Source organism: Acomys minous (assembly GCF_964271855.1).
Source record: "Acomys minous genome assembly, chromosome: 2".
NCBI lineage: Eukaryota > Metazoa > Chordata > Mammalia > Rodentia > Muridae > Acomys > Acomys minous.
In genome coordinates this window covers 4,742,509-4,765,091 of record NC_140484.1, presented here as the reverse complement: position 1 = coordinate 4,765,091, position 22,583 = coordinate 4,742,509, and the positions used below count along the sequence as shown (strand labels likewise).

The following is a 22,583-nucleotide window of genomic DNA, read 5'->3' as shown; positions in this document are numbered from 1 at the left end:
CGATGGTGAGGCGGCTGTGGATCCCTGTATGCCATGGTGAGCCAGCTGTGGATCCCTGCATGCTGATGGTGAGCCAGCTGTGGGTCCTTGTATGCCGATGGTGAGGCGGCTGTGGATCCCTGTATGCCATGGTGAGCCAGCCGTGGATCCCCGTATGCCATGGTTAGCCAGCTGTGGATCCCCGTATGCCATGGTGAGCCAGCTGTGGATCCCCGTATGCCATGGTGAGCCAGCTGTGGATCCCCGTATGCCGATATGTCTTGCATGCTGTAGCATATGGCAGAACCTTCTTGTAGGTAGAGCGTCCATCTTTCTAGGCATCAAGACCCTGGCTCCGTCAGGTGGGCAACTCCTCAAACTCTTTATCACCAAATGAGCCCTTCCTTATTTCAGGGCTATTCTGAGAACTTCCACATTTCTGGGCTAACCTGGAAAAGTCCAGATTAACAACTTAGATACATCAGAGTATAGTTTCATTTAATGGGATTCTTCAGGTTTCAAAGGATTGCCAGTTGAATTACCAAACACACACACACACACACACACACACACACACACACACACACACACCCCTCCTCCTCCTCCTTTTCTTCTTCTTTGTCATCATCGTCACCTTTGCATGAGCCATGGCTTACACCAACATTTACCTCAACAATTCAGGGAAACCAGCACTGAATAAAAACGAAGGCAGTCATGTTAAGGATTTTATTAGTCCCTCACACTTGTCTGGGTGAGTCTTGACAGCAGAAAGTGCCCGTACTGGCTGAGATTCTGAGATAGTGCTGAAAACCCCAAGGTCAAGGAAAAGCAAACTAGCAAATAAAATAGCCCTGGTGACTCTGGAGACTTGTAGGTTCCAGAAGCCAGTATCTCTGCTATGCCTACAGCTGCTCTCCCGGATAGTTCCCTCCAGCATGAACGAGTTAGTTAGCTGTTGTGAGGACTCTCCATGGAGGGGAGGAATTGGCAAGTCTCTCCAGATGGAAGCCAAGGTGTGTGTGTGTGTGTGTGTGTGTGTGTGTGTGTGTGTGTGTGTGTGTGTGTGTGTGTGAGTGTCTGTCTGTCTGTCTGTCTGAGGTGACATGACTAGGAACCTGTGGAGTTCACCGTCTGCTTCCTCATACCTAGTCCCTGACACAGGAGCCAGCACATCTGCGTGGTTTTGGTGTAATATCCATTCAAGCCAGAGTTTGGGGGCGGAAACTTGCCTAAGAACAAGTGGTCTGGGAAGATACCCGACCAGTGCGACAGTCGGTACAGGGTCGGGATGCATATTGCCTGAGGGGAAAGGGGAAATGACAAGACTGGAACTCCATCGTTCAGGGCAGGGTGCAGGGCAGATCTTTGGGTCTGCTAATAGACAGTTTTGCAGAATGCGCTCTCGGCAGGATCTCTGAAGTTTACTCGTTTAAGAACTTGGTTTAGCAGGCTCTCAGGTGAGCGCGAGGGTGGGGGTGGGGGGGATTTGCCTAAGTAGCGCAGGAGAGACAGTGCTGGGGAAGGGGTAGCTCCAGCTTGCTGGGCAGTTCTCCTAGGGTGATGCTCACAGCCAACCTTGCAGCGGGTTGGACCTTACACACAGCCAGTTTTTTTCAGAGCACGTGACAGATTTGCGGCGGGTAGCCCAGGGGTCACTTTTCTGGTGGGCAGTTTTGTAAAGCCCGCCAGTTCTGTGGAGAGCGCCGCTGTTCCCGCCCGTTGCGTGCTGCGGCGGGGGTTGCTTGAACTTCGCAGAGGGCGAGACGAAGCACGTGGCGCCTCAGGCCGTTTTGCACATAGTCCGCTTTGCCGCGCGTGGCGCCAAAAAGAATCAGGCGGCGACCCGGGTGCAGCCTGCGCGGGGCCGTGAGTGCTTCCCGCGCCGCGGGCTCCGTGGAGCGCGCTCTCCCGCGCGCCCCCAGCTTCCCCGGGGTTGGATGTCCAGCCCCGCCCGGCTCGCGTCCGCCCCGCCCGCTCCTCCCCCTCTGTCTCCGAGACTTTTACTTTCGCTTTGCTAAAGCTGCCCTAGACCTTCGCGGAGGATCGCACGGCACCGTGGGCTCCAGCTCGCCACCGTGGGAACGGTAACTCGGGCCACCATCGCGGCTTTCCCGCCCCTCTTCCGCGTGCTTCCTCTGCCCGCGCGTCCCAGCCTCGGGTCCCCCTCCCTCCCGCGGCCCGCGGAAGCTGCTGAGACCGCACGGTGCGCTGCTTGCAAGGCTGGCGCTGAGGTGCGGGGGTGGGGGGGTGGGCTCTCCACGCCCCTCTCCATCCCTGGCTTTGCTCCACTTCGTCCTCCTTTGGCCTCCTAGTCTGGGGTCTGGCGACATCCGGTTCCATTCCGGATGTAACAGGAAGGAAGAACGGGTGTTGTTTGGCCCCCGCAGGGACTACCTTGTTGGACAGGTTTTGGCGCCTGGTCCGTTCAAATAGGAATCTTGGGCGGTCCTGGGTGACTTGCGCTCAGGGAAGGAGGGAATTAGGGTGCAGAGTGTGCGTGAACTAAGCTTCCTTGTTGAGGGAGGCTTGCATCAGGGATCTTGCAGGGACTTAAAACTGAAAAACTGGCAGCGACACTTGGTGGTGTGGGCTCCAGGTGACACCTGGCCTTTTTACACCTTGGGCTTTCTGGTTTATGGGAAAGTAAATTTATTTGTAGGTCCAGATGGTGTTTCTTAAGTAGTTCACAGGTCTTTCTCCTAAGCTGGGCTTTCTGACCAGTCCCAGATTTTCTGTTTACAAGCTGTTTCTTCCCTCAGAGTTTGGCCAGCCTGAATTACAACCTCCTCCATACTGTTAAGGCCCGACCTTCTGGTCTGCCACTGTGCAGCCTTCTGCAGGACATGGGCAAAGTCTCTGGTTATCTAGCATGTGAGCGAACGTCAGTCTGGTGTGGAGGGTGGCGGCCTCAGGGCGGTTTCTCTTAGGGAAGAATTGATTTAGGCAGGAGGTGAGTATGTGTGGTGTCTTTGTGCTAGGGAAGCAGGCAAGTTTCTTCAGGAAAATTTAAGTCCAGGTAATGCCCTGACCCACATCAGGATGGTGTGCTTAGACCTGTTCTGGTCGGCTTCCTGTTGCTGTGATAGATACCATGACCAAAAGCAACTTGAGGAAGAAAGGGTTTATTTTATCTATTTTTATCTATTTTTTGTGATTATTATCACAGTCCGTCCTTGAGGGAAACCGAGGGAGGTACCTGGAGGCAGGAAAGCTGATAACTCGCTCACTGGAGAGCTTTCTTACACAGCCCAGACCCAGCTGCCTATGGGTGGTGCTGCCTATAGTGGGCTGGGCCTTCCCACATGTCAGTCAAGACAGTCCCCCACAGACAAGGCCGTGGCTGCTGGCCAACTGATCTGGACATCTCCTCAAGTGAGGTTTCCCCTCCAGGTGACTCTAGGTGTGTCAAGTTCACAGTAAAACACTTGTCACTACGCCTGTTAGGTGGGGCTTCGGAAGCCCTCAAGGCAGATGACAGGGTGTGGCCAGACAGATTCTCCTGTCAGCAGCCTCTTGGGAGGAGCCTCAGGGCCCCATTAGAATGACTGACCACGCCCAGTGCCCAGTGCCTTCCTACTGGATTCCTTCTCTTAAGTCTCACCATGTCTTAGCATCCTGTGGCAGGGCTAGCTTTCCCACACAGGAGCCTCTGAGGGACCAGTCACACCCAAATCATAACAGCAGGCACCACACATGGTAAGCCATTGCAAGAGACACCCCACGTCTCTTTAACAGTGGGCGAGCAGTGTCTCTGGAATGACTGCTCTTTGCAGCATCTGAAAAGGGGACAGGTACAGAAAAGTGATGCCCGGAAGATCCCGCATGCAACACAGCCGAGGTTAAGCATCCCCACCTGGTTACCACCTTGAGTCCTCTGAATGTTTCCAGAGCTCCGGTGGGTCGGCACGGGAATAAGGAAACACTGAGTGCGTAACCGTAGGGATTGAAGAGTCAAGTCCACAGCTGTGGATGCAGAGTTGTTGGCAGGAAGGCTTAAGACTCAGAGTCCTCCCTTTAAGAAGTGTTTTAGCTCCTGGTTCTGGGCATCTGAGTCTCTGGTCTGCTTGCTCTTGCTGGAGGCCTGTGGTGAGGACCAGGATCCCGGTGATGAGAGTGTGCGGTGGAGTGAAGTTGTTCACTTTACGGCAGCCAGGGAGATGGCTTTGGGCTTCCAAAAGAAGGTGGTGCAGGCGTTGGGAAGAAGACATGGTGGGAAGGCCTCCCACTGGCTCCACTTAGTGGGGACATTTGTCCGTGGGTGTGAGGCCCCCACTGGGCGCTGGCTCTCCCTCCCTGGGCGCTGGCTCTCCCTCCCCGGCAGTCAGTAGCTCCTCAGCCGGGAGGGGTCCCTTCTTAGTCTTTATGCCTGTGATTGTCAGCTCTCTTCAAATACCTGGGATGACCAGCTTAGAAGAAGTAGTTTGTTCTGATGCACCATTTTAGAGGCTCTAGCCCACGATTAACTGGGCGCGTTGCTGCTTTGGAATGATTTTGGCTTCTGGTTCAGAAGTCTCAGTCCTCCTGAGGCTGAGACCATCATGATGACAGAAGTGTTTGATTCTACAAAGTTGCTCTCCTTGTGGCAGCCAGAAAGCAGAGACAGGGTGGCAGGAAGGGTCCAGGGACACACTGTCCTTGGAGGAAACTCTCCGATGGCCTACTTCCTCCAGGGAGGCCCACCACCAGAAGCTTCCATCACCCCACTGAAGTAGAGATAAACCTGCTTTTTGTTTTGATCACAAGTGGGGGATGGGAAAAAGACTTGTGAGAGAGCAGGTGATGTTTATTCCCTTAGAAGTCAAACCACCGAGTGGGGAAATTGGTTGTTAACCAGCTGGAAAACATCCTTGAACAAATTCTGAGAGGAGGTATAAATGTGAGCCAAAAACAAGAGGCAGGGCCTTTGGAGACTTGGGATAATTTTGGCTGTTCATCGCTTCACTTCGAGACGCTCCTAGAGAGAACCGCTCGAGGGATGGTTTCGGGGCTCCGGGCTCTGGCTAAAGTTCTGGGTTCTGGTTGCTCCAGGTTCCAGCAGAAGAAATCCTGCTGATTACACCAGGAGAATCGTTCCTGGGAACTGATATTCTTATGGTTTCATTATTGTATTCTTTAATCTTCTTTTCCCATTGTTTAGGTTAGTCAGGTTATAAGTAAGGTACTCTTGGTTAATAAGTTTGTAATAAAATATAATTGTTAAGAAAATTGAGCCTACACCCTACTAGCTGGAGACCAGGCCTTCATTCAACACATGGATCTGCTGGAGGGGCTGTTTCATTCTGAAGGGACAACAGTGGGAAATTCGCTTCATGGCGTGGAAGAAGAGAAAGCTGGTCTCATCATTTCCTCTGAGGACCCATAAGCAATGGGAAGGCTTCCCAGGAGGCCGCACTTTGGGTTGCAGTGCCTCCTGGTGACAGCGTGCTGGGCACCTTTCAAGGAAGGGGCACACTGGATTCAAACCAGCCCCATCCTTTGTGCATTTTTTATACTGATTTAGTTTTTGCTATGCAGGTGAGTTCTGTATTTAGGGGTTGGCTTTTTGACAGATGTAGACATTTTCTTCATCCATCTGTTGCTTTTAAAAGTCTTCTTTTGTTACGTCTCCTTAGGGTGATGGGAATATGACACTGTCCTCATAGACTCTGTTATGCACACTTTTGAGAATTTTGATCTCGAGGTGATGGAATCCCTGTTGACAACTACACTTCCAGGTTGTCACCTGGTCTGTGGGGAGTGGCCAAAGCTGTCATTTCTAGGGCAGTATGAGCTTCAATATGTCACAAGGACATTCTCTCTCCCTCTCCCCCTCTCCTCCTCCCTCCCTCCTTTCTTTCCTCATCCTCCCTCCTCCCCTCCCTCCTCTTTCTCCTTCCCTCCCTCCTCTCTCCTCTCCCTCCCTTCCTTCCTCCCTCCGCTCTCCTCTTCCTCCTCCTCCTCCTCTTTCTTCTTCTTCTTCTTCTTCTTCTTCTTCTTCTTCTTCTTCTTCTTCTTCTTCTTCTTTTCTCTCTCTCTCTCTCTCTCTCTCTCTCTCTCTCTCTCTCTCTCTCTCTCATTTACGGATCTCTGGTTTAACCCTTAAGATTCAGTTTGGCAGAAGTCAGGGTGTAGGACAGTGTTGAGGGTGGCGTCTTTTCTGGCAGTTCTAACAGCGCTTTGCCCTGTTAAATTTGAAGATATCCAAGCATGCACTCGCTGATGACCCTGCACTCCAAGTGTAGCGAAGTCTGTGTGCAGATGCACCGGAAGCTGCTAGGTGTCTTCCATGCCTGGCCTCCCTCTGTGCTGGCACAATCTCTGTTCTTAAGAAACAGTTGGGGTCTGATCTGAAAGGTCTGTGTCCTGACCAGTAGGCAGGCTGTGAAGCACAGAAAAACATGGTGGGCATGACTTCCCTGGCCACTGTGAATGTGACCACAGGTTCCTTCCTGACTCAGTTCTGTCTTCACTGCCCAGAACTCAAGTCCTCCCTTTCTGGCTCTTCCTTTCCCCTCTCTTCCCCTCCCCTTCCCTCCCTCTCCTGTCTCCTTTCTCCCTCTTTTTTAAAAATTATTTATTTATTATTATGTATACAGCACTTTACCTGCATGTGCACCTACAGGCCAGAAGAGGGCACCAGACCTCATTCTAGATGGTTGTGAGCCACCATGTAGTGGTGGCTGGGAATTGAACTCAGGACCTCTGGAAGAGCAGTGTCTTTTGCTGGAAGGTGACTTCGTGGTGACACGTCAGCACTGAAGCCCGGCCATGGCCTTCTGGCCTCCGGGCTCAGCTCTGAGACCTATAGACACTGAAGTGTGCCAGTTGCCTTTGGCTGCTGAAAGTGAATCCCTGGTCTTTTCGTGCAGAGCAGAACGGGATTTGATTCGTGAACAATGATTCCAGTATGGACGCTCCTTGGACCAGCTGTATCTTGTTTGGCTAAGTCCTTTCCCAGGAGGGTATTCATTTCTCCCAGCCTTCCACTCAATTAATATTTATTTAATAAGCACCTTCTGTGTACCAGATGCCTCTACCACAATGAGTTTATATTGTCCTGCGGGAGCCAAGCAATTAGCAGAGCACAAATAAATGACAAATCCAGGCGCCAAGTAGGCAGGGAACATGGGATAAACAGCCAGGTAGTAAATATTTTTGTGTCTGCTCCCAGAGAGAAAACAAGCAGAGACAGTACATAACGGAGTAGGCTTTACTTAGACAAATGGCGCAGCCCACTGCGGATTATGAAGGGCCTCACAACCCAAGGAGATGGATTAAATGCGGAAGCTGCAAAGAGTGAGGCTCACTTGAAAATGTGTGTATGTGCGCGTGTGTGAATATAGGCCAGAGGTCAACTCAGCTGTCACTCCACAGGAGCCTGCCTCCCATCCCCCAGACAGGGTCTTCTCTCATGGGCCTGGAACTCCCAGGTCAGTGGATCTCCGAGGCCCACCTGCCTGCACCCCTGGGACGTGGGGTTACAAGCATGTGCCACCGTTCCGGGGTCACACACAAATCCTCACCCTTGCGCCTTACGGCTGAGCTATTCCCCGAGGCTTCTTGATGGTTCTTGAGCAGAAATCATATGATGGAAACCCACTTGGGTGGAGCGTGTAAAGCCGTCTGCGGTGGAGAACCTCTCTGCCTCGGCGTCAGTGCTGTCTTTGAGGTGTGCTGAGAGATGCCGGGCGAAGAATACGCACCTGTGGCCCGCCAGGAGTTTAGGATGCTTTCCTGATTGTTATGAACTGGGACAGACTTTACAGTTTGTTGTATACAAGTTTAGCCAAGCCTCGGGAGCTGGAGGAGAAGGGCCAAGGCCAAGGCTTTGCTTTCTTTGGATTGGTTACTTGGTCTCTGGAAGGAGGCATCCATTATTATAGTTGGCGCTCGTGTATCTTATTACACTACTATATACAGCGGCTCTGGAGCTTAGGTATACAACACTGTTCACCCCTAGGGTTAATTCGCTTAACTGTGTCACGTAGAGAGTGCCATTTAAAAATGCCCCAAAGCAGAGGACTGCAGTTGGTGAAGTGCTGCTGAAGTGTCAGGCCCTAATTCAGTTCCTAAAACCCAAAGCCAGGAGCAGTGGCACACAGCGGGGACCGCTGGACCCTTGGGGCTCACTGGCCATCCAGCCTACCATAAGCCGGGGAGATCAGGCCAGTGAGGGAGCCTGTGTAAAAACACAAGGGGACAGCGTCCAGGCATGGCATCCATGGTGGGCCTGTGGCCAACACACACACACACACGTTCACATCACAAGTCAGAGCTTGGTACCACTTTGCATCTCTGTCTTCCCCCCAGATGACAGATGATCAGGACTGCCCTGCGGAACTGGAAGAGGTGGAATCTTCGGGTGAAGATGGAGTTGATGCTAAGCCAGACCGCGCCCACTTTATCTCAGGACTCCTCTGGTGAGTTGTATTCTTTGCGGGGCTCATCACCCCTCGGCCACTTAGGCCCACTTCATACCTGCCGTCTGTACCCACATATGGGCAGGGCGCACTTAGGAGAGGAGGTGTGGGTTGCAAGGGAGGCCTGCATAGGCGCTGTGTGACAGAGGGGCCTTCCTGCTTAGGCAAGTCCCAGAAGGGGAGCCCATGCCGTGGGGCCTCCTGCTCACCAGCTGTGTGTGGAGGGTTAATTCCCAGGAACGGAAGGGTGCTCTCATCAGGGGGTGCGCAGGCTGGGCCTGGTGACTCCAGTTGGTAAGGAGCGTGGTTGAATGGCAGAATTTGGGTTCTAAGCATAGCAGGTACCAAAGTGACTTGCTTCTTGGGTGAAACTGGCATCACCCATGCTCGGGTCCCTACCTTTCCTGAGTCTGCTTTGTATTCCACATCTGGTACGTATGAATAACCACACCCTCCTTCATCATTGATGTTATCACACTGAGCCCATTTCCAGGAGGTGGCTCCATCATTAATGCCATTTGGTAGTTAGGGAAACTGAGGCGTTAAGAGCTTTCATCACTAATTTTGTGATGGCCAGCAAATGGTAGTGCTGAGACAAGTGTCCAGACCGTACCAGCAGCACTCTCTGCAGGCAAGCTTTCTATTTAAAAGGAGGGCTGGGCCAGCGAGATGGCACAGCAAGTAACAGCAGTGGCCACCAGAGTTTGTCCTCGGACCCACATGGTGGAAAGAACTCACTTCCCCCAAGTTGTCATCTGACTCCACACGCACACAATTAAATAAGAAAATGTAATTTAAGAGGAGAGCTATGGGGGAGCGAGGATCCTTGCACCTTCTTTTGATTAGGGACATGTTTCCTGAGTGTCAGACACACCTTATTTCTTCATGGGGGGGATCCCCACCCCACCCACAACTTTGCTTTCTGAATTTTCAGTTGCTCATCAACCATGGCCTGAAAATGTTATCGGAAAACTCCAGAACTGCCCAGGTTGCTGAGGTCTCCTATGAGAATGGACCTTCCGGGCCCGGGGAGGTGCATTGATGGGTACCCACTTACTATGCGAGCGTGAGGACCAGAATTTAAGTTCTCATGTAGACACTGGGTGGGTGGTGGCCTGCTCCTAATTCCAGCCTTATTTGACAGAGACAGGGGACTCCTTGGAGGGAGCGAGCTGACTAGCTGGATTGTGAGATCTGGGCTTGAGTGTGAAATCCTGCCTCACCAAAGAAGGCAGAAGAGCCAGGGAGGGTAGTTCCTGACACAGCCTAGGGCTTCATACACATGCCCGCCTGCATCTACTACCACACCCATGTATTCACACATGTGGACATGCGTGCACATACATGCACACCACATACTTGCATCATATGAAAAAAAAGGAAAAGAAGAAAGGATCTTGTACTGTGAAATCATAAAGGGGGCGCATGGGCTGCTGCCTCGCTCACACTACAAGCCTGGCTTCCGGGCATGGTGACTTCGCTCCACCGTGGTGGGAAAGACATGAGACGATAGGGTTTGGTGTTGCCTGTGGTTTCAGGCACCCATCAGTAGACCTGGAGCGCATGCCCCACAGGTAACAAGGGACGGCAGTGCTCCCGAAGCCATCCCCTCTGACACAGACAGCAAAGGGCATAATGGCTGAGGCTGTACACCGGGTGTGCTCAGGAAGGGGACAGCTGACTCATGAACCCCCCCACCCCCACCCCGTGACCGTCCAGCAACAGGGGCAGCTCATAGGGTCCCCGATGAAAATAGGACTCAGCAAAGTGGAACCCCAATGCAGCGGGCCTGAGTTTCAGTGGGCATCATTTGAGTTCAAGAATAAGCCACAGGAGTTAGAGAGAGTTCAGCACCAAGCCCTGGGAACCTCAAAGGCCAGCTGAAATCAGCCCAGGCTAGCCCATTTGCCAGAGAAGGGTGCCGTAGAGGAGTGGCCTTCAAGTATTTAACGTCACATCGTCACACTACAGGCCCCCTTGTACAGTTTAAGGCAGCATGGATACTTGGACGATTGCGAAGGATGTTTTATTGATAAACAGTCTGTGGAGTCTTTGGAACTTCTCGGAAGATATGAAAAGAAATTGCGTGGTGACCAGTGACTCCTGAGCACCCTGTCTGTTCGAGTGTCCAGTGGATGTAAATACAAAGTGACGTCTTAGCTGTCCTTATTCGTTAAATGTGTAAGCAACACTTTGGTGGGCAGAACTTTATCCTAGTTTTTTTCCCTCTTAAATTTGCCCTTTCTCAGCCTGTCTTGTCCCTGCATGCGGCTGTGCGCACTGGCCATGCCATCCCGTGTAGGTTTGCGTGCATTTGAAGGCGCCATTCAGTTCTGCTGACTGTGTAAGGAACTCATCCTCAACCAAGTTCCTGTTCCCACTATTTAATTCTGTTCCCACAAGTTAATTCACACTTGCTCTAAATAAACATGTCAGTAGCACTCTTCTCTTGTCACTCATCAAATTAGTAAGTAGAAATTATGCCAAATTTGCAGGCTTTTAAAAACATTTTTTTGTTGTTTTTGCTTTTTAATAGCCAGGCAGTAGTGTGCACACCTTTAATCCCAGTGTAAAAGTAACTTTTATTCTCCAGATGTAACTGTCATCTCCGAGGCTCACTGCCTCTGTCTGCTAACCTAGGCCTCGTCCTGGAAGCTTCTGGCCTCCGTACAGTCTAATCTAGACCTAGAATGTTTTCAGCCTCCGAGACTCACTGCTTAATAAGCTCACCCTTTCTAGCTCTTTCTGAACTCTGATGGTTGGCTCAACTCAGCTGTCTGGCTCAAAGCTGCTCTCCAAGCTACTGGTTCAAACTGGCTTCCCTCACCTTCTGGCTGAATTGCTCTGCTTGGCCTCACACTAACTCTGTCAATCTGCTCTAATCTTCTGCCTCCTCATTCTCGGGGTCGTTCTGTCTCCACCTGTGTCCAGCTTGTTCTCTCTGAAATCTGTCTCTGTAAAACTTTCCTGGTAAAACTTTCTCCTTCTCTCTCTCTCTCTCTCTCTCTCTCTCTCTCTCTCTCTCTCTCTCTCTCTCTCTCTCTCTCTCTCTCTCCTGATCCCTTAAGTCACCTCTTTCCTCTCTGGTCTTGAGAGAGTTGGGCACATGCTATTCTGTCAAATCTTTCTCTCATTGTCACTTTGCCTCTCAATTAGATGTCACTTTCAAATGTCAGTGCTCTCTTATACAAACTAACTTTACCTTTATTGTTTGTGATCAAAGGTGTGCGCTAAGTGCATGTCTGTATTCCAGCTAGAGTAGCCATGTTGCTGGATTAAAATCCCTCTCTACATCCAAGCACTCAGGAGACAGAGGCATGTGGATCTATATGAGTCCCAGGCCATCCTGGATCTACAAACCAAGTTCCAGGACAGCCAGTGCTACACAGAGAAACCCTGTCTCAAAAAACAAAAGCAAAAAGTGTCTCTTGTAGAGGAATATTAATTCAGAACACGGCTGTTCCTGCAAGTGATCACATCCAAAGACCTTCTAGGACTGTGATCCGGCTGGAGTACAAACACACCTTTACTCCAGGAGACAGGCAAACAGATCTGAGTTCAAGGCCAGCCTGGTGTAGAGCAAGTATCACGTAAAGAAGAGTTTAGATCCAGGCGTGATGGTGCATGCCTTTAATCCCAAACAGTGGTAAAGATAAGTTTGTAGAAGGAAGCACCCATGTTTGAAAATGATGTCTAATTGAATGGCAAAAAAGATGACGAGTCAGAGAAGATTTGACAGACTAGGATACGCCCAACTCTCGTGAGAAGAGAGAGGGAAGGGAAGCTACTTAAGAGGCAGTTTTGTTTGTTTGTTTTTAACCAGGACAGTAATGGAGAGATGGGTTGCAGAGAGAGAAAACTCAAGTAAAGACAGAATGAGCCAGAAAATGAGAAGAAGCCATAAAATTAGAGCAGATTGCTGAGTTAGTTTGAGGCCAAGCAGAGCAATTGAAGCCAGATTGAATAAGTCAGCTGGGAGAAGAGTTTGAGCCAGAACAGCTGAGTTGAACCAGCCAGCCCAGAGCTCAGAAAGAACAAGTAAGGGTGAGCTTATTCAGCAGTGAGTCTCAGAGAAAACATTCTAGGCCTAGATTAGAGGCCAGAAGCTTCCAGGACTAGGCCTAGGTTAGCAGAAGGAGGCAGTGAGCCTCCCAGACTACAACTGAGGCAGGAGAATAAAAGTGACTTTTACAGTTTCTTTTTCCTTTTTTCTTTTTTGAGACCAGGCTTTGACATTTATTACATTAAAAAGCGGCATATTTATCTTTCTTTCTGACTCTGCGCTTGTGCCCTCAACACTTTCAGAATGATTTTCTGCCCCTCAATAAGGAAAGCCCTCTTGATCCTGTCAAGGACACACTTAGCCCCATGTGGGCCTTTTGTAGCAAATAGAAACGGTTCTGCTGGTTACACAGTGGAGGTGAGAGGGTGGCAGAGGGGAGAAGGATGTGGTGTCACATGCTTAAGGATTGGAAGGACCCACACAAATACAAGTTGAGGATCTAGCCATGGATTTGCTTAAAGCAAATGGCTGATGCCTTTGGGATGACTGAGAATTATGCTTGGAGACCTTGGCATAAGCCCCGTTGTTTGGTAAAATGAGATGCCAGCTGTGGTATGCCCCCTCCACCTTTGGGAAGTGAGCGAGCTGATGTCAACACCAGCACTCGTGTCATCAAAGCGAATGCTTCAGTTTGTCATTGCGTGCTATCTGAATTGTGTGCTGCTTCTCTTAAATGCTGATTTTGTTGCATCGCGTGTGAGACAGGACTGTTGAATTATTGAACAATTCTAAGCGAAAATGAATGACGATTTTAATGTCATGTTCTCCTCGGTTGTGAAATGTTAGTTTATTTTCTCAGCCTCCTTTCGGCATCTGACTCTTTAAGTCGGGGCTTCTTAAAGTCTTTCCATTTATGACCCAAGAATTTTGTGTGTGCATGTGTGCGTGTTCTTGCATGTGTATGTGTGCACATGTGTTTGCACACATGTGTGCTTGTACATACATATTTGTGTTTACTAAGAAACTGACTTTACGGTTGGGGAGATGGCCCAGTGGCTGAAGTGCATAGCACAGAAGCACAAGGCCCTGAGTTCAGCAGCGCTCTTGTCAGTTGCCACCTACTGGGAATAAATGCAGATGTAAATAAAGTGCAGCTAGGATTTATCAGGTATGGTATCATGCACTTAAAGTCTCAGGTCTAGAAAGATAGAGACATGCAGATCTCTGGGGCCTATGACCAGCCACCTGGCCTACTTGGTGAGTTAGTGGATCCTGAGACACATTGCCTGAGGTTGCCCTCTGTCTTACACACACACACACACACACACACACACACACACACACACACCTGGGCACACATAGTACACATACCCACATTCATACATTTAAAAAGAATTTCTTTAAAATAACTCATTGGAATAATGCAGCTTTACTATTTATCAAAGCTGGAAGTGAATCTGCACTAATGAGATAAATGCCCTTGATTATTTTTACACAATCTGGGTGTGGTCACCCACGCCTCTGGTCCCAGCCTTTGGGAGGCAGAGTCAGGAGGATCCCTGCGCATGAGGCCAGCCTGGTCTCCAGAGAGAAACCCTGTCTCAAAAAACCAGACAACAAAAAGAAAGAAACTTATTTGATGTGACAGGACCTAAAAGGTCTTCAGAGTTTGTGAGAGTTGGGGTGTGGGTTTTAAAACTCTCAAGGCTAAAAATGCCACTTTCCTAAGTATAGTACAGAATTGCCCAAGTACATACATGCATGGTAATTGTAGAGACGGTTGGAAATTCTGTTCAGATCCAAGCTAAAAATTCTTTTTATGAAACTCAGAAAGTCACATAGCAGTTTCAAACATTCCAGCACAAACCAGTCTAAAGGTACACTCCTGAGTGCTGGGGTTAAAGGTGCGCACGCAGCGTCAAGCAGTCTCAGGGAATCTGGAAGCCGAGCATCACTAGATGGGCAGGTGCTCTGGGGGCGTGGCCGACCCATCCGGATATCCCTAGCCACTCAGGGCGGGTGCCTTCCCTCCCCATCCAAACCTCATCTCAGCTCTTCGCCATCAGGTAGGATAGTGGCAGAAGGCAGTAGCACCCCACAAGTGTCCGTTATTAAGATCTGAGTCACCCCACTCACTTTCCCTAGTAGGGTGGAAGAACCCCCAGAGTTTAAAGACTTCGCATCCTCTTGTCTTTTTACACTATGGCCACTAGATGGCAGGACCGCATTGTTTTATTCTATTTCGGTGCCCAGGCCCTTAATAATCCAAACTGCCCTTTACCTAAAGTGTATATATTAAAATGTTGCTCTTTCTGATTGCTAAAAAGCACTTATTAAATACATAAAAGCACAAGAGGAAAAAATACCAAAGATGGTTTTAAGACTCAGTGTGGCTCTTAAGCTCTGGAGAAGAATCAGTAAGACAGTCTACCTTAAATAGGGACCGTAGTTTGGACTGGGGCCCTGGGGACCCTGAAGGGAACCTCTCTGAACACCACACTGCAGTGGCTCTTGAGCAGCCAGAGAGGTCAGCTGCAGTCTGTGTGAGCCATGCTGTCCTCGCACTGGGCATGAGTTAAGTTTCCTTAAAGTGCTTGGGCACAGCCACAGAACATAAAACCTAATTGCTGAGCTGTAGACCAAGAGGCTGGCTGAGGAGAAGAACTGGAGTTTGAGTTTTCAGGGCATCGCCAGGGGGCACTGGAGGGCAGAAAAGATGGAAATGGTTGGGCCAGGCCAGTGACAGGTTCTGCCTGGAAGCCGCCAGGTAGGCAGGGATAGTGGTGATGGAGTGAGCACCACTAGGGGGCCAGACCTTAGAGCAGCCTGCCCACCCCTGGGAAACACTGCATTCATCCCAACATCTCACCTGCAGAATCAGAAGCTTAGTGAGGCTCACACAGGGTCAGAATTCAAGAAGATGCTGCAAAGCAGTGAACAGACTTCACACGTGTGGATCCCCTGGGCTTCTCAGGCCCTCGCAAGTCCCATCTCCTTGCTGAGGAAGAGGACAGGGGCAAAGGCTGCCTCTCTGAATCTGATAAACTCCCTGTTCTGCAGGCCACATGGCTTTTCCAGCCTCCGCCTCCTGGGGAGCATTTAATAAATGCCGCTTGGTTATAATTCTTCTCCCCATCCTGTAGTTTGGGTTTCTCCGCTAGCATGTGTTATATATATATAAACAGATCCCTATTTAAAAATGTGTTGCTTGTGTAATTATAAGAACGGTCAGGTGGCTGCCTTTCACTCAGGGGAAAAGGAGGAAAGTGCAGCGGAAACAGTGCTTGGAATTAATAGACAAGAAAGATGAGGCCAGAGTGTCCCCTGTTCCAAAGACTGTGTGCTAATTCAAGCGTGCTGGAGCCTGTTCCCATGAAGGCAGAGGCACCCCTTGATCAGAAGAGGCCAGGACTGAGAGCCGTAACAGATAGGAACATTGAATTATACCCACAGCATTGAGTTCTAGAGTGCTGGGTGCCTGCATCCCAGTTTTATTTTAAAATAATAAAGATTTGCTGCTGACACTCAAAGGTCTCCTGTAAAATGCCAGTGGAGGTCCGGTGGGATCAGCCAGCCTGCGTTCACTTCCTGGCCGGGTCTCTCTCAAGCTGAGAGACTGTGGGAACCGCGTGGTTGGCTTGGCCCCCATTTCTCCTCACTCCTCACATGCTGTGGGCCGAGTGGACTAAGGCAGCAGATTCTGGAGGGAAGCCCCCTCAGGAGGTGATTTCTCAGACTTGTTTCGGTATGAAGGAGGAAAATAGGACCAGTGACATGGAGTTTAGCCCATCATCACCAGCAGGACCACAGCGAAGATGCAGGCAGCGCCCCCAGCCACGCGTCAAGCGCCACCCACACTGCTGGCATGGAGCAGTTCAGTCACACCAGTCCGCCCACAGCACAGCTTCTTTTTTTTTTTTCCTTTCACCCAACAGGACCAAAAAATGAATTTTTCATGCATATCACTCTCTTTCTGCATCACCTCAGCTAAGGGATGGTGTGTGGACAGCTGCTACCATGGGGCTGGCAGTTACCCTCCAGTAAAGAGAACCAAGGGCACCTGCTGGGAACATTGAGCCACACATCACCGGCTCATGGTCTCAGAGCCCAGAAAGTGAGACGCTATCACTCTTAGGCGTGTGGTACCCAGCCAGGTGCTTTTGGTTTATATTTACCCATAGGAGAAAAATATAAAAGAAATACGAAAAGGAAAGTAAGTAATCAGATTTCAAATTGCCTTTGTCTGTTTTCTGTTACTATAACAGAGTGCCTGAGACAGGGTAATTTACACAAAACAAGTTGATTTGTGTCCATGGTACTTAGGGATGGGATGCTAGCACAGGATGCTAGCATCATCCCAGCCTGTGTAAGGACAGTGTGCTGTTCCCACTGTCATACGAATTAGCCAGGTCTCTAGAGAACTGACTGAGTTGTCACCTCTCGAAGGTCTCACTGCCCCCTAATAATTCCGTTGTTAAGTGTGTGTTTGGGCCAGGACAAAACACATCCACTCAGGGATACAAGCTTAAAATAGCACTAGTAAGAGAAAAGACAGCCTGCCCTCTCTGAAATAAACCAGTGGTCTTGTGTAACAAACTGTGTTACGGTGCTACATGACTGAACCCAAGCTTGCCAGCATCTGTCCAGCGGGGGTCCTGGTGGTGAGTGTACATGTTGTCCAGCAGGAAGTGAAAACCATGCGGCACTCACGGCTGCAGGGTCTAGAGCTGTGACTCAGCAGACAGGGACATTTCCCAGCAAGCCAGAGGACCGGAGTCGATGCCGAGAACCGCACTCAGTGGAAGGAGAGAACTGACTCTTGTAAGTTGTTCTCTGGCCTCCACAGGCATACAATGGCATGCACAACACACACACACACACACACACACACACACACACACACACGGCATACAATGGCATGCACAACACACACACACACACACACACACACGCGCGCGCACACACACACACACACACACACACACACACACACACACACACGGGCTGAAGATGGTGGGCCCGTCTGGACCCTGGATCCTGCAGACATCTGCACATCTTACCTTCTGCCCTACCTATCTGCTATTTGAAGAAAATTCTTTACATCTGTTTCCTCCCCCAAGTGATGGTTTTCTTAGGTCTTTTGATACTTTTTATTGTCGTCAGGTCTGTCCCTCTATCCTTCTTTGGTCAGGAGAAAGAAAGGAAAGAGAGACGTGAAGGTTCACGTTTAGCAAAAAGGGATCTGTTCTCTCTTTCAACTCTTGGACACGCACCTTGCTGCCCTGCATCTGTGTTTGGCAAAGTGAAAGTTGTAAAGAGCTGAGGTTGACAGGTGGCCTCGGAGCACCTGTGGCCACCCCCACCCCCTCATCACCAGTGTCCCCTTTCAGTGCCTGCAACACTAGGCCAACCCCAGGGGGGAGCTGCTGAGCTCTGTGCCTCTGGGTCCTTCATGTCTGCATTTTCCCAGTTGCCTTTGGAAGGTTGGGACTGGGAAGGATGGCAGCTTCTGGGTCATTCCTTTCTGCAAGACCCCTGGCAGCCTGTCGCCAACAGCATCTGTTACTTCTGACCCGAGCTTGACCACCTCAGGAGCCCGGCTGGGCTGGGGGGACTGCCCAGGAGCTCACTTCTTATTTTTGCTCATTTACAAACCTTTACGGTTTTCCCAGATTGTGTTCCTCACAGCCTGTTGTAGACCGGCTCTCCATGCATGTGTGAACATGTGTGAACATGCTTGGGCAGGCATACTTGCCTTGCCCTCTCACAGAGCTGTGCCACGCTTCCTTCTGTTGCCGGCCTTTCGTTCAGCCATCCACCTGTCGTTTTGTTTTCCGTTCTCGAAGATAACCTGCTGGCTGCATGTTTGTGGAACTCCAGGTCCCCTGACCCGTACCCCCTCCTCCCCTTTGGATCCAGTACTTGGCACTCTGTCCATAGGGAGCTATCCCTGGGATGGGGTGGGGGGCCTCCGTGTGCAGGCTGCTCGTTTCTGCCTGTCAGCAGGGAAGCCGGAGGCCAGTGTGACCTTCCCAGCTCCAGCTTGAATGTCCTATGGAAAACTCCAGCGGGCAGCTCTGCTGATTCAGTCCCAGGCTGCAGCCTCTGCCAGCCTCCTGTTGCCAGCTGAGCGCCAAGCATGTTGAGTTTTTACTACTACCGAGAAGAAGGCAACTCACTCCCAGTGGTCTCAGGAGGAAGCCTGCTCTTGCAGAGAGGATTGCTCCCTGATGGGGATACCAGGTACCTCTCTGCTCGCCCCTTTCAGCGCCCTGGCCTGCCTTTTCCTGTGGTATGAAGAGACTGTGGGGATGCCCTCTGTTGGAGTGTTCAAACCATGAATGAATCATCCTCAAAATATTTAGACAAAGCAGCTACGAAAGCCAGAGCCCTGGTTCCAAATGCAACAGCAGCTGGGAGCTATGTGCCTGGTGATGTGTTTACTGTGTGCTGAGGGATGTCTGCGGGACAGACTACTGGGAATCCTGCTCAGGGGAGCACTTTAGAAAATAAATAGGCATTGGGTTTGTGTGCTTGTATTCCCTTCCAAATGTAGAAAGGCATAATTCACGTTTTGAGAGGCTCAGGGGATCTGTAAGAGGATAAAAAACCTCTACTCCAGGGATAGGGAAAATTATGCTGGCACCCAGAGTGGATTGTAAAAGTCTACGGCGCTCTCTGAGCTTCCTCCCTTCCTAGTCAAGTAGGCAGACTGCTGGTTTTTTGTTTTTTGTTTTGTTTTTGTTTTTTTTGTTTTGTTTTGTTTTGTTTTTGGGTTTTTTTTGATCCCATAATGGTGTCTGATAACACTTAACAGTTGCTGGAGCTCCTTCACACAGCCCCTTTTATAGATATAACCTACAGGGTTTATGTTGTCATCATCTTTTTTTTTTTTAACTCTGAAGAATGACTGAGCTGGCCTCACACTGAGATGTGAGGCCGCCAGAGATGACCTTCTGCTTGAGAAGCCGGGATAATCCGATTCCTTCCTAGTAACTGATGCTGGTGTTATCTGTGATCCCGGAAGAGTCCCGTGCCTGTCTGGGCTATAAAGAAAGTGGTACTTGGCTATGTCAGCGGGGCAGCCCCGCATCAAGAATCAGGAAGGATGGTTAGGCAGCCCCGGCTTCCCCCGCCTTGTGGTTTGTCCTTCCCAGGGCATCTCAGCGCATCCTTCTGCACACTTCCTAAGTCAGTCTACCAGGATTGTCAGCGTTGGTTGTGACCCCGCTTGTCCAGCCCTAAGCACAGTGATTTAGTGGCCAGATTTTTTTTTTTAATCTGCAGCCAATTGTGGAACACTCAAGCCTTTAAGAGGATTTAGAACTCTTAATTCACTAGTCTGATTTATCCTGGATTTTGCACTTAAATATGACAGCCTCCAAACAAGAATTCTGTGTTTCCTGGCAAAGCCTTCTGAATGTAAAAAGGGCCAAGAAACAGATTTATCAGCAGAGAATAATAAATAGAGAGGAAGAGATGGAGGTTGTGTGTGTGTGTGTGTGTGTGTGTGTGTGAGCGTGTGCACGTGTGTGTGAGTATGTGTGTGTTTGTGTAGAAAGTGATAGAAGCTGGCTTAGAAAATACTCAGCCAGGGGCCTGGGGAGATGGCGTAGATGGGAAAGTGCCTGCTGTTCAATGGTGGACTTGAACTCAGATCCCCAGCAGCTGTGTAAAGTCTGGGGACATCGGCTTATGTTAGTAACCACAGCATCAAGGGGTGGAAGCAGGCAGATCCCCCTGGGGCTTTGCTGGTCAGCCAGCCTAGCTCAGAGGGCAGCTGCAGGGTCAGGAGGGACCTGGTGACACGAGGTGGGTAGGTAGGTGGCAGGTAGATAATAATAAAATGTAAGTATTTGAAAAAATAATAATACGTAGGTAGGTAGATAGTAGATAAGTAGATAGATGGATGGATGGATAGATAGATAGATAGATAGTTTGATAAGGTGGATGTGATGAAGGACGGCAGCAGACACAGACCTGTAGCTTGCATATTTGCATACACGGGTGAAGGTGGCAGCACACACACCCCCTTCTACACACTCATGGAAGAAAGCCCATGGCTAGTGTTCTGCTGGGCCTTTCTTGGTGTCTCTCAGACATCATGGGGCGATGACTGCTAATTGACTGTGGAAAGCCTGAGACTTGAGACGTACCCGTGTGTGTTTGTCCATAACTAGAAGTGCCTTGAGATGTTTTTGCACCGTTTGTACCCTTTGTCAGATTCAAAGAGTCTGGTCCCTTGACCTTGACCCTGCCTTGGGACGTGCCCAGCCCAACACTGTGGGGTCCATAAGACCACAGCCCTCGGGTTCTAGCTCAGGGCAGGGAGTAGACCCACGTTCAGACAGCCCTGTTTCTAGGGGTGACGGACAGCTGAGGAAGTCTCTAATCTGGATCTTTCCTTCCCTGCCCTTGCTGGGGACCTGCCCCTTCTACAGGGAGCTAATTAATTAGCACGGTCTCCTGGGAGGCCCTAGATTCCTGCTTGGCTAGTGATCTGCGTGGCTATAGCTACTGCTGTCCAGGTACGAGGTGGCTCTATCTTAGCTGCTAGGACTAGGGTAGAAAGAACACCTCCCACTGAGCCCAGAAGGAGATTTTTGCTCACAGGAAAGGGGCTCTAGATGGCGTATTGAAGACCAGGGCACTCTGAGATGACATCAGCAGTGGCATGTGACGGTGATATTAAATTGACCTAATGCTCAATTTGCGGTCAGTTGCTGGGGGGGGGGGGGAGGGGCTTCACTTCTGTCGCTCCTGAGAGGCACCTCCCAGAAGGCCTTGATACCAGAGAAACGGGGCTAAAAGGCGGAGGCCACGTGGAGAGGTGAGCACACAGAGCTGCATGCAGGTGTTCGGTCCCACAGGAGGGTACGGGTGGCCACCAGGAACATGGAAACAGTGTCTTCTCTCTGTATCTGGTCTTGATGCCTCAGCACAGTGAGACCCTTTCAATGAGACACCACAATAACATTAAGAGTGACCGTGACAAGAATTTACCTATAGCCACATGCCTCACTTTTTGTGCTTTGTGAACATCAACTTGTCTACAGGCTCCAAGCCAGATGCCGCCTTTGTTCTCTTTACAAAGGGAAGCGAAGCAACTTGTGGCTGTGATCGCACACCCCCATGGTAGAGCAGGGATGCAAGCCACCGATGTAACCCCAGAACCCTTGGACTCCTTGGCAACACCACCTCCAAGAATCATTTTATTGCAGATATAAACAACTCGATCTCAAATCTTTTGTTCGCCTTGCAAAGGAGCACGCCGCTCTCGCAGATCCGTGCCTCCGTTTTGATCCATGCTTGATGCCTCTTGCTGAGCTGGCCCACTTGGGAACGTCTCTGGTCTTTGCAGAAGGTGTGGTTGTGTCTTAAGATTCTCCCTTTGGAGCGGGAACTGTGGCCCAGTGGTTAAGAGCATTGGCTGCTCTTTCAGAGGACCTGGGTTCCAGTCACACTGCCCGAAGGCAGTTCACAGTCTGTAACTCCAATTCCAGGGAATCCCATGTTCTCTTATGGCCACCACAGGCACGCCACATATGTGCCGCCCAAACATACATGCAGGCAAAAGGTCCATGAAGATAAAATAAAAATAATTTTAAAAATTCTCCCTTTGAGGTTGAGCCAGCCACTGGACACACAAGGTGCCAACTGAAAACATCTCTGCCTGCATGAGTGGTGACTTCTTTTTTTTTAATATTTTATTTAATTTTCTAATTTATGTGTGTTGGTGTTAGGGTGTCAGATCTTGGAGTTACAGACAGTTGTGAGCTGCCATGTGGTTGCTGGGGATTGAACCCTGGTCCTTTGGAAGAGCAGGCGGTGCTCTTAATCACTGAGCCATCTCTCCAGCCCGGGTGGTGACTTCTAATGACCTCATACTGCAGAAAAGAGATGGGGTTGGGGCAGGGGGAGAAAATATCTCATTCTGGAAACCTTTTCAAGTGGTTTGAGATTCCACACATAGAGAAAAGTCCTGAGAAAAACAACCCTCCTGGCACACCAGAGCTTCAGAAATGTTCCCATCTCCAAGGTCAGTTCCCACTGGGCGTGTGACATAGCAGTGAGAGGCAGTGAGTGCCCCTCCCTCAGCTCACCTGAAGTGCCCAGCTGGCCCTCAGGTGGACAGGGTGCTCACCCAGTCAAGCTGGAGTCCAGCCTTCTTAGGTGTACACTCAGCCAGGTGCCGTGATGAG

The 22,583-nt window shown here is 50.2% G+C and overlaps 1 protein-coding gene across 1 annotated transcript in view; it reads left to right on the top strand.

Annotated features, from left to right (window-relative positions):
* The first annotated feature begins 1,645 nt into the window (after window positions 1-1,645).
* CASP7 (caspase 7) overlaps window positions 1,646-22,583 on the top strand; it is a 37,575-nt gene continuing 16,637 nt past the window's right edge. Inside the window, exons 1-2 of the mRNA XM_084774053.1 lie at window positions 1,646-2,063; window positions 8,269-8,378. Coding sequence (XP_084630179.1) covers window positions 8,269-8,378 — 110 coding nt within the window. The 5' untranslated portion in view covers window positions 1,646-2,063. The remainder of the gene's footprint in view (window positions 2,064-8,268; window positions 8,379-22,583) is intronic.